We start from the raw sequence: 12,476 nt of genomic DNA on the forward strand, positions 1-12,476 counted from the left end.
TAATATATTCTTTAGTCTTCGTAAGGTTAAAGTACTATTAATTAGTATTATTTACTAATAGCATGTATATATATATATATATATATATATATATACTCAGTTTTTCTTTCAGGGGACTCTTTATATAACGGTGACATTTCGACAACCACGTAAGTAACAGTTCCTTTTCATTATTTCATTTAGTTTTACAACATTTCATTTTATTTACAACACCGTATTATAAAGGAAACAAGAGAAGCAGGGATTTGTAAGCTGAAGTTTTTTAAACTGGATGTTGAAAAGGCGAAAATGTACTAATTCTATGCATAGGTAAAGGCTAAAAGCTTGTATCACTTTGCCCCTGTCTGTCTGAGGGGGTGAAATCATCTCAAGGGATGATTCAAATATTTATATAAGTTAGTATGTGCTTGGGGTTTTCTCTCATATGTAAGTTATATGAAATAGTCGTTGACGTATGTAGCTTAAGATTGTTGGATACCACACTTGGATCCATTGCCTAATTTTGAAAGAAGGTTATGATATAATTCTTTCTGGCTCTGTCCTTTAAGGATGTATAGAGATCCTCTTCAGATACAGTAACCAGTTTGATCTTAAACAACTAAGAAGCTGACCAGTGTGATAAATAAGCATAAATACAATTATTGTAAGTAAAAAATTATTTTATTTGTTCACTTATGTTTGTTCCTATCCGAGGTTGAAATTATTCTTTATGGCATATTTCGAGGATTTACATTCTTGTAGTTACTTTAGACTTATTTGTTGGATATCGGTGGACCAGAATGTATAGCTTTTATATCAGTATTACTGTCATCACAATCTAGAAGAAACTTTCAGCCCTATCTTGGATAGGCCAACATCAGTGCATTAATGAAAGCATGGTTCAATGACTGAAAGGCATATTTTAAGTCACTGTTCCGGCTGAAATGTGTTTTGATTTTAATCATCACAAATAATGAGTTGCAGCAGTCACACAACTGGCTACAAGGTTCGAGTCATGTGAAGCAAAACCAAGGAACATTTTTTATTCCTTTCTTGGTTGTGAACTAGCTCCAGTTTTCCTTTGTCAAGTCTGTCCTGTTGTTATTATAGCCAACTATATGATAATGAAATGATACTTTTTTTGGCATCAGTGCATACTTTCTAAGCTTAAAACTCAAGCCAGCACTTCAAATGTGTTGAAAAACTTGATGTAAATTCTCAACTGCAGCCTCAGTGATATTTTTGAACGCATTGTCATTAATTTGGGTCATATTAGATTCATATGGAATCTCACAGTGAGCTAATCCAACCCTTTACAATGTTGCTATTACATTACAGAGCCTAAATGACATTATTTTCTATTACATATGGAAAAACATGTTTTATTCAAGTTCACAAAATTTGAACTTCAAACAGCCTGATGATACCATCAAGGAGCTAAACTAGGGGGTATCTTCCAGGATATCCAGACATTAATTTGCCTGTGGTCATAAGAATGTGTCAACCTTTGTTACTATACCAACCTAATAAATGCTATGCAGATCCTTGGCACTCCTTTTCTAATAACTATTTATTCTGGGGGAAATACACGTAACTTCAGAGTTGTATGATCTCGTCCTGCATCATTTATTTTTTCCACAGTTGCCAGATTTGTACTTGACCATATAAGCCTCTTTAGCTGCTTTTCATTGGGATGTGTATCACCTATGTTTATATTCATGATGTTAGGAAAACACGTAGGTTCAAGAAGTCAGTTTGACTCAAAAATAAGATACACTATAATCCGAGCGCTTTCGAAAGGTGGACCTTTTTTCTTCAGAAGCACACTAGGAATGACTGTGTAAAGCAAAGTGTGAGATAAAGTGAAGTTTAAGTGACATCATGCACACTACTATGTAAATCCGAATGTGTTTTCAGTGTATTATTCCGAATGTTTATCATTCCCGGTTCAATACTACCGGAAATAAGAATGTTAGGTGTAAATAATTTAAAGATGTATTGTTTTAAAAAAGAAAAATGGTCAAAAGAAACTAAATTAAGTGTTATAAAGGAAAATAAAAGCAAATCTTTAATAAAAAATCTTAATACGTAATTTAAAAACCTGATATTTTGTGCATGAAAGCCTTGTAATGTTTACTAATAATGTGCAAAATTTTGTAAAGATACGAATACATTATCAAAAATTATAGTATAATTACTCTCATGAATACTTTCGTGGTTACGCGCTGGGTGGATTAAGGATGTTTTTTTTGTTGAGTGTTATTAGCCTTTTCAATATTTCTGTCAATTTCGGTATCTTTATATCCTCTATGTAACATGGTTTGTTTTAAATTATTGGTGTGTTTTCTGTAGCTTGTTTTATTCTCAGAAAATTTTCTATATTTGGAGAGCTTGGCTGTACAGGTGGTGTGCCGGACTTTTAAAATTATACGCACGAGATTGGTCAATGGTATCCACAAAAGCAATGATTTGATTCGAAACATATTAGTATAAATAATATAAACTTAAATATAAATATATATGTTATAAATAAACACTTAAATACATAGAATCATAATATATTATTCAAAGACGAGGTTAAATTCCTTGATGACGGTGTTGGCGTCTGCATCAATATCCTGGTGAATGTGGAAAAGAGTGTGGCTTGTCAGTCATTGATCAGTCATTTGGCTATATCTTCAGGCTGGAAAAAATGCTAAATGAGTGTTCACCAGTGGCAGTGAAGAATGTCATGGTCAGCAGAGTGAGGAGAATGACATGGTAGCGATGACGACGTCTGGTAGGGTAGAGGGCATCTGGGAACTCTATATGCTGATGTAATGCCTCCAGGTTTCTAGTTATGTGTCAGCTGATGCGGATTATGGAAAAAGGGGCCCGAATTCTTCTTTGATACTGTGTCAGATATCATCAGTCAATTAGTTAATGAAGTCTGGGAGGATGTACTGAGCACATGGGCGGGTTAGGGGCTCGCAGAATCTGTCGTCAAGTTGAGTGATAAGATGGTCGATAAAAGGCGAGTAGTCATTGAGTCGCCAGTTGACCCTGGGGTCGGACACTGGTGTGTTCTAGTGTTGAGTCTGTCACCGTGCAGTATGGAAAGTTTTGGGAGACACATCCACACTATCAGCGAATTCGCATGTTGTGGTCCACATGCAGTCGTAGAAGATGTTATCCCCTTGTTTCTTCTGAAGGAAACTGACGAGTGTCTGTGCTTGATGGAATGCATGGATGAGGTCGCAGTTTTTTAGCCTAGAACACGCAACACAATGTCAACAAGAGCTTCAGATGACTGCTGCTGATGTGGAGAAATGGTAAAGTGTTGTGGCTAGATTTTTGCTGGCTGAGATGATGTAGGGTGTCTGTGATGACAGGAAAACATGTGATGACTTGTTCGACGCTCTCACCTCAATGGGTCCACCTTGTCTCACAGAATTTCTTCAGCAATGGGGCATTTGTGGTAGCAGCATGGGCGATGTATATCAAAAGACGTTGTGATGATCAAGTACAACAGCTGTGTTGTATATATTTTGGATGGGTATAAGCTTGCAACTATGGGACATGGCTAGTTATGGTTGCGGAAATGGACGTAGCTGGCTAAAGGATGTAGCTCTTTGATATGCGTCTGTACACCACAAATATGACCAGATATATTACCTGTACCATCATATCCCTAGTACTGACCATTTTGTTGACATTAATGTTGAAGCTCTGTAGCTGGTTAATAATACTGTATAAAGCACATATATATAGCCAATTACTCTGTGTTGCTGTTGTCAGTACTTTCATCGGCAATCACTGTGAAAAAGCAAGCTTGACAACATGATGCTGTGATAACATTCTGAATTTACTAGATACACAAATCTGACAACTCATTCTGCACAGGGGGGCTGAGGTAGGACACATTCTTCTGTGCCACTTCCAAGTGTGCTGAAGTACAGAGTTTGTCTCAGCTTGGTACTTGAGAAGAGCTATGGTTATCTTTTTGGCCATTGATGGCGATGTTCTGCTTTCACTTATCCTTCAGAGTTCCTTTCATCAAAATATTTTAGACTATTTTCCACTAGCATTGGATCCCATAATGACCTTCGACCAACATCTTATGCTTCATTACTCCTTCACACATTCTCTTCTTTTTTTTTTATCTGATGATTCCAGGGGCATTTTCACCCCAGTATATGACAACACTTAACCTAAACCACACTGCAAATCTCTTAACTATAACAGAAGACAATGTTTCCAGAAACTTAGAAAACTCACTGAGAAACTCACCAGACACCATCAACTTGCCAAGTCTCTACTCTGTAACATATGGAAGAGAAACATACTCCCATCTCTCACATTAAAAGCATCCATCACAGTAGGAGCTCATGATCAGAATTTCTGCAACAAATGGCAACAGATCCTTTAGAACTCTTGAACATTGCTAAGAACTTATTTCAAAATTCTATTAATATTTTAGATAAAGAAATTTCCTACCACCTCTATAACCCATCGCCGGTAGAAGAAGATGATCACAAATTAAAAAAGGGAACCGATACATTCCTTCTTAAAAAGAAAAACCAGCCTTTCACCACAACAATCCAAAAACCACTTCTAACAGCACTTTTTTAATCCCCTTTATGATAAAGAAATTACTATAGCAACAAGCATTCTACCAGAAATTATTAAAACCCCTCTTTCTAATAATGAACATCTGAAACAAATGCCTAAAAACACTTCATCATTTACCAGACATAAGCCCTCTAAAACAGACACACCTGTTAAAAATAACAATGACCTCACAAATTCTACAAGTAACAGTGAACTTTCTCCAAATGTCACCAACATAATTAATCTTTCAAACATAACTCTTTCAGATGCAGAACTCAGTATTCTTAGTAAAGGTCTCAACTTCTGTCCAAACAATAACTTTGTTAATCATCACAAACTTCTTTCTGACATACATGAATTCTCTCAGAAACTAAGAATTTGTGAATTTTTTCACAACAAATCTCATCCTATTGACACTCAACTTACACCAATTTTCAAAGAAAAATCCTCTTCAATACCTCCTCAAAATAGAGAAACACATTTAGAGTGTTATAATAAAGCTGTAGAAAATGACGTAACATAAGTTTTAAAATCTTTTAAGCAATGTCACAATAATCTCAACCAAAAAGAAAGAACTGCTTAAAAAGATCTTAACTCAAACAACAATATTATATTACTATAAACAGATGGTGGTGGGGCTATTGTTATTCTTAACAGAAATATCTATATTGCTGAAGCTAACTGCGAACTCGAGGACACTAATTTCTATAAGAAACTTACACAAGACCCTGCAACTCAGTTTACTAAAACCTTCACTGATAAACTTAAATTACTTCTACAAAATAAGAAAATTAACAAAGAAACTTTCCGGTACTTGATATCTAGACATGCATGTTCTGGTAGATTTTATTTCTTACCGAAAATACACAAACCTAATAATCCCAGCCGACCCATAATTTCAAACACAAACAAGACTACAGAGAAGCTGTTTGCTTTTATTCACTACCACATAAAAAGTATTCCTTGTTCTCTCCCTTCTTATATAAAGGATGCAACTCACTTTGTAAAGGACATTTACATCCACGTGTTTGCCATGCGTGGCGACCCGTGAAAGAAAGGAGAGGATCATGGTGGTTGCGGGGTGTCATTGATGGGTCAGTTTATGTGGCACTTTAACACACCACTTTGGCCTTGAATTCCTGTAGACGGGCGGCATTGGAATGGCTCAGCCAGGGTCAATCAGTTGGTCTAGTTGGACGAAGGTCAAACAATTACCAGTGTTGGACATTTTCAACAGGTGTTGTGGACATTGTTTCTGATATTGGTGTTTGGGTATAGTGCCTACGAAACACTGGTGTTTCTACAATGCTCGGCTTTAACATTGTATTGCATTCCCTTGTAGGACTCCATGGTGGGTGTGGTCAGTGAGCACTGAAGTTTTCCTTTTTCATGGATCCTACACCAATTGACTAAAAAAAAACACAAAAAAGTTGATTGGAAAGCAACGACATTTGGAAGGCACTGAACAGCAGTCTCCACCCCATTCTTTACCTGTACCTCGTTTTTTCATCATACATTATTTATCAGAAGGGATTAGAGGGGTTTGCTGGCTCTCTAAAGTCAGTTTACAAGCTATATTCTGGGGAAATCTTGGTGGAAACACCTGCATCAAAACACAACAAACTCTTCCTGAGATCAATGGCCATTGGGGAAATACCCATGCTACTTGAATTCCTCCCGAGGAGTTATCGTTCAGAGGGATTTTAGAAACATCCCCGAGTTGGAGATACTCACTGGTTTCTCCAGTCAAGGAGTTTCTGAAATGTGACATATCTCCACTTGTAAAGAAAGAATTATACTGCCTACCAATGTTCTTGTGGCATTTACATCGCCACGTCTGCTTCCCATTATAAAGGCAGGTTATCTGAACTGTAAGGTATGTCCTTATATTCTTAACCTTCTCAGATGTTTCCAGTTTCAGCGGTTTGGACATTCTAAGGCATCTATCTAGTCGTGAATTTTTGACGTTTGTTTGTTGTGGAGGCAAAGACCATGATGCTTATGAGTGTCAACTGGACCTTCATTGCATCAATTGCGGTGGTTACCACCCCTCTTACATTCGATCTTGCCTTAAGTAGGTGGAGGAAAAGAAGGTATAGCATTTAAACATTTTTAATAACAATTATTTTCCAGAGGCTTGGAAGTTGTTTCCTGCTCCATCTCTGACATATTCTGCTGCTCTCCATTCCACTGCTACAGTGGGAGTTCAGAAAGATCTTTCTGTGCCTCCATCAAAGTCTTTCTCACACCATGTGAAGAGTCTTTGAACCTCTATGGTTGCACGAATTGACAAGTGAACGAATACTCCTGTGTCTTTCCCCTCCATTGCTTCCAGTGACTGCTCGGGCCAATCTCCTTCGGCCTCGAGGTTTAGGACCATTATTCGGTCATGTCCCCAGTCACTGGATCTCCTTCTTCTGACAGAGATCTGCCAAGTCGACCCAGGGCAGGTTTCATGGAGGCAGACAGACCTGTTTTTACTAAAGAAAAACATTGTGGTCGCAAGCAGAAGGATTCTCCACTTAGTGGAACTGTCGAAATTTTCGTTCTAATTTGGATGATATTACGGTCTTGATCGATTCCTATCATCCTGTGTGTCTCTCCTTACAGCAAACATTCCTGAGATCTTCTGATGCTGTCACTTGTTGGCAGCTTTCTTTATACCAGAGTGACAGGTTGTGTGATGGACGAGTTCATGGAAAGTGGCACTCCTGATTGACTATCATGTATCCACCTTGTCGGTGCCACTCGATACACCCTTGGAGGTTGTAGCCATCCATATCTCCATGGGTCATACCATCACTGTTTGTTCTCTCTACCTGTATCCTGGAGAAACTTATTATTAATGAGACGGATTATCTCATAGAACAGATGCTATCCCTCTTTTTATTCTTGGGAGACTTTAATGGACACAATCCCATTTGGGGTGGTGTTGATATTGATGGGAGGGGAGCATATGCTCTCAGATCACAACATGTCTCTCTTTAATACAGGTTCATTTACCTGTTTTCATGCACTCAGTCAGTCTTTTACTGCTATTGATCTCTCTATTGGTTCACTTTAACTTTTTTTATTATTTTTCTTGGAGGGTTGACAGTAACCCATGGGGCAGTGATCATTTTACCATTGATTTTAGGGAGGTTGGTTGTGGTCAATGCCACCAGACCCGAGCGCCATGGTAGAAGTTGAAGCAGGCTGACTGGCTCTCCTTCTCCACTTTCTCGGAACAAGATCCTGCTGTCATTAGTCTTTCATCTATTAATGATTGTGTAGAGGCAATAACTGATTGTATCATTCAAGCAACTGTTCATTCTATCCCCAAAATCTCGACACCTTTCCCACAGTATCCTCGCCCATGGGGGTCTCCTGCCTGCCAGCAGGCATGAAAGGCTCTGAAACGGGCCTGAGATACCTTTCTCACTCTTTCCAACTGCATTGCTTTCCTGTGGGCCCATGTCTATGTTTGACAGGTCAGATATCAAAGCCAGAAGGAATCTTGGATTAAGTTCACAACCAACATCTCTTCTACCACCAGCTCCAAAGTCATTTGGGACAAGATTTGGAAGGTCAAGGGGAAGTATGCTTCCCATCTCCTTTCCATCTTGCTCTCCAATAGCCAGGAAGATGCTGATGTACAGAGGAGTTATTTTCTTATCTCTTCAGCACTCCTGTTTCTTCCCTGTATTATTGGCGATCAAGCCTTGGACAAAATGATCGCCTTTTTCCTTTTGGGCTGATCATCTCTATGACTATAATTGCCCTTTTACACTGGTGGAATTTAAGCTTCCTCTTCATCAGTCTGGCAGTACATCAGTTGGGTCTGATAACATTCATTACGAAATGTTGCACCATCTCTCTCCTGCCTCTTTTGTTCTTCTTCTGGTTCTTTTTAAGCAGAACTGGCAGGAGAACGTTTTTCCTGATGCTTGGTGCAAAGCTATTGTTCTTATTGTTTTACCTTTTTTCTAAGCCTGGGAAAAAGCCCAAGATTCCTTCTAATTATCGTCCTATTGCTTTGACTAGCTGTATCTGTAAGGTTTTGTAGAGGAGGGTTAATGGTTGTATTGTTTGGTTTCTTGAATCAAACAATCTCTGTGGCTCATTACCATCCCCACCTGTGACCTTTCTTTGAGTCATCTGAAGAAGGTGGATATCCCAGATTGGAAGTACTGTCTTCTCTTTGCCGAACATCTTTCAAACCATTCTTCTGATCCAGTTTTTACGGAGGATTCGAAATAAGGTGACTCTGTGGGTTCTGTCATGATATACTGTGTGCTGTGACTCGGTGGTTGCTCACAGGATCCCTCTACAGTGTTTACTGTCGAGTTGTATGCCATTTCCTTGCTCTGGATCATGTAGAAGCTAAGTACAGTAACTGTTCTATATACACTGACTCTCTTAGCTCTCTATTGGCTCTGAAATTGCTTAATGCAAATTCTCCCCAAGTTTTTGTCGATATTCAAAAACTACTGGCCCACTTTTCACTATCTTCTGTTTCAGTCCAGTTTTTCTGCATACCTGGCAATGTTGGTGTTTGCGGGAACAAGTCTGCTGATGCAGCAGCTAAGTTCGTCTGCTCTGGTGCTATAACAGCCATGCCTATCCCATATATAGACTATGGTCTGTAATCAAGGCCCGGCTTCGCGCGATTTGGCAGTCGATTTGGGGTGAGTAACTTCATAACAAAATTTTCCAGAGCAAACTTACTGTTGTTCTTTGGTCATCTAGTTTCCATAAGGATCGACGGTAGGAAGCTGTATTGGCTAGGCTATGCATTGGTCACAGCTTTTTAACCCATCACTTTCTTTTATGTGGACTGATCTACCAATATGTGGCCTCTGTGACACTTAAGTCACAATTGTCCAGGTGTTGCTTTCGTGCCATCGATACGACTGCGAACGCCGGCACCATTTTCGGCATGTTTTTTCTCTGGGTTTACCACTGATATTAGACAGTGTCACTGGCGATGGTGGTACTGTCCAGCTTGACTGTGTTTTTAGCTTTTTGCAGGCTATAGGCCTTTTTTTCATTGTATTTAAGTATTATTTTTATCGTATTTTCGGGCTTTGTTTAGTTTTAACTCGATTTATTTTTACATTTTATTGTATTTTACTTTGATATTTTTACCGGTTGTTTGGCGCAGATAGGTTAGTTGCTTTCCGCCAAAAATCTCCAGACAACCAATCAACCAGTTCCCTTTACAGTAATATTCCACATGATGAAGAACTTGAAATTCTAAACTCTACCTTAACCCTTTCGGAATCTCAAACAGTAACTGACTTTACCAGCTTTGTTTTATATTAAAACAAATTCGAATTCCATAACGAACATTACCTTCAGGTTATTGGTATTGCAATGGGTACCAAAATGGCTCCTATCTATGTTAATATATTTATGGGCCATACTGAAAGCCAACTTTTACAACAAAGCTCTGTAAAACCTCACGCATGGAAATGTTACATAGATGACATATTTTTCATCTGGATAGCTGGTTCTGAATCACATTAAAACTTTATTTCTTAGACCAATACCTTTCACAAAACAATAAACTTTACCCTTAATTACTCCCCTACCCAAATTAACTTTCTTGACATCACTGTCTTTAAAGGACAGAATGCTACGGACTGATTTGAACAAAAAATATACCAATAGGCCACAATATCTTCACTATAAAAGCTGCCACCCCACTCACATTAAATGGAATATTACCTACAGTCAAGCTCTCCAAATGAATAAAATCCGCTCAGATGAAACAAATTACAGAAAAAACATCAAGGACCTGAAACAAACCATGTTACAAATAGGATATAAAGATACCGAAATTGACAGACAGATTGAAAAGGCTCACAACACAACGAAAAACCATCCTAAAACAGAGTAATAGTAAGGTTTGAAACATAATTCCTCTTATTACTTATCACTTTAAACTCAGAAACATTTCCCACATTCTGAAAATAACAACAACAAACATTTTCATTTACTACAAGTGAATGATCGCCTTAGACAAATATTTACTGAAGTTCCCGTTGTTTCTTTCCGGAAGAGCAGAAGTCTTAAAACATCCTTGTCCATGCATAAGTAAATTACATCTCATGAAAGAAAAGTTGTCATCCAGGCAATTAAACTTATTGTCTAACCTGCATTTTCATGAAAACCACTGACTCTTTTTCCGACAAATAAGACCATAAACATTTACAAACAGTGTAAAAAGTGCAATCACTAGTATGTAGGACAGACCAAGACGACTCTTAGAGAGCGTTTCAACAACCACAAGTCTTCTATTAACACTGGAAAACACCTCTTTGTTGTCCAACAATTTAACCAACCCGCTCATTCTATTGATGATACAACTCTCATCGATATTGCAACTGATTTCAAAATTAAAGCCGAGAGAGAGATAAGAGAAGCCTATTGGATCACAACTTTAAATACTGTTCAACCTTTTTGAATATATCTCAATCCTGGTATCAGTGATTTCCGATCATTAGTTTGTTCTCTGTCAGAAAAATATTTTTTGTTCATGTAGTATGAATTCTCAGTCTTTACTCCTAAACTCCCCCCCCCCCCAATGACACAGCAGTATGTCTGCGGACTTACAACGCTAGAAACCGGGTTTCGATACCCATGGTGGGCAGAGCACAGGTGGCCCATTGTGTAACTTTGCGCTTAACTACAGACCTAAACTTTTTAATGCTTATTATACACTTATGATAATTTTCGGGTTATTTTTTAATTATATCTGTTTGATATTCCTTTTTTAATCAATCTTCATACCTTACTTTTATTTACTTTATTAACAATTGATCATTTTTCTTTTTTAAAACAATACATGTATAACTTCTTTACATCTATCATTCTAGTATCAGGTATTTTTGCACCGGAAATCTGAAATACTTATAACAATACATTAAAAGCTACTGAAAACACTTCCGGATTTCCATGGTAGCGTTCATGACGTCACTTAAACTTCACTTTATCTCACACTTTGCTTTACACAGTCATTCTTGGTTTGCCCTGGAAGAAGAAAGGCGAACTTTTCGAAAGTGTTGTGTTATAGAGTATCGTACCCATGTTTATATGATACTGGCTTAGAGTCCTGCAACCTAAAAGTCTGTCTGGTTCAATGAAAAATTAAAGAAGTCTCTTACCAGCTCCGTGAACTCCTTCAATTCTGCTCCATCTATAAACTGTGGCAAACATCAAAGAGCGAGCTTAAATGTGTTGGTAGCCTGGTGACAATTGTCAAATGCATTACATTTAGTGCAATTGAGAGAGAACTAGTTGTGCAGTTTGCATCCACCCAAATGTAATTTCTGCACTATTTTGGTCACTATATCTAGAGCTAAGCTCACGTGCTTCTTCTCATGATTATAAAGTAGCAGTGTAGCAATGGAAATCGGTGATTGTGAATGTGTCCACAGCCTATTGAAGGCGCTGTTTGAATATGTGGTGAAATCATCATCTCTCATTCCAATTTCTTACAATTCAGTGCTTGGTTGTCTAAAGTTGGGTGGCACTACATACTCTGGCAAAAGATCTGAAACATTTCTGTTTTGAAGTTTATGGTAGCAGTCAGGTTATGCAGACCTCAATACCAAGTGCACCATGCTTGAGCCAGTATTTGTGATCACAACACCAACTCTCCTGTGGATATAGTGCAAACAGTGAGTTTCAAAGTTCAAATGAACATCATCTAATACTTTCAGACTGTTTCGACCACCTAGAGTGAGTAATGAACATTCATTTAATGTGGAATCACTTGGGTATCATTGATGTTTTGACTCTCAATTAAATCTTTATGTGTAAGCGTACTTTCAAAAGTTACTCAAGAGGAGTAGACCAGCTTCTATAGCTACAAGGGTGTAACCACCATATTCTGAAATATACATTCATATAGATAAATAAAA

General features: G+C 37.9%; 1 protein-coding gene across 1 annotated transcript in view; it reads left to right on the forward strand.

Annotated features, from left to right (window-relative positions):
- Nucleotides 1–12,476, forward strand: part of LOC106466990 (myoferlin-like) — a 135,331-nt gene that overhangs the window by 4,855 nt on the left and 118,000 nt on the right. Inside the window, exon 6 of the mRNA XM_022395076.1 lies at nucleotides 113–149. Coding sequence (XP_022250784.1) covers nucleotides 113–149 — 37 coding nt within the window. The remainder of the gene's footprint in view (nucleotides 1–112; nucleotides 150–12,476) is intronic.

The sequence above is a fragment of the Limulus polyphemus genome, unplaced genomic scaffold, assembly GCF_000517525.1.
Source record: "Limulus polyphemus unplaced genomic scaffold, Limulus_polyphemus-2.1.2 Scaffold2451, whole genome shotgun sequence".
Classification (NCBI taxonomy): domain Eukaryota; kingdom Metazoa; phylum Arthropoda; class Merostomata; order Xiphosura; family Limulidae; genus Limulus; species Limulus polyphemus.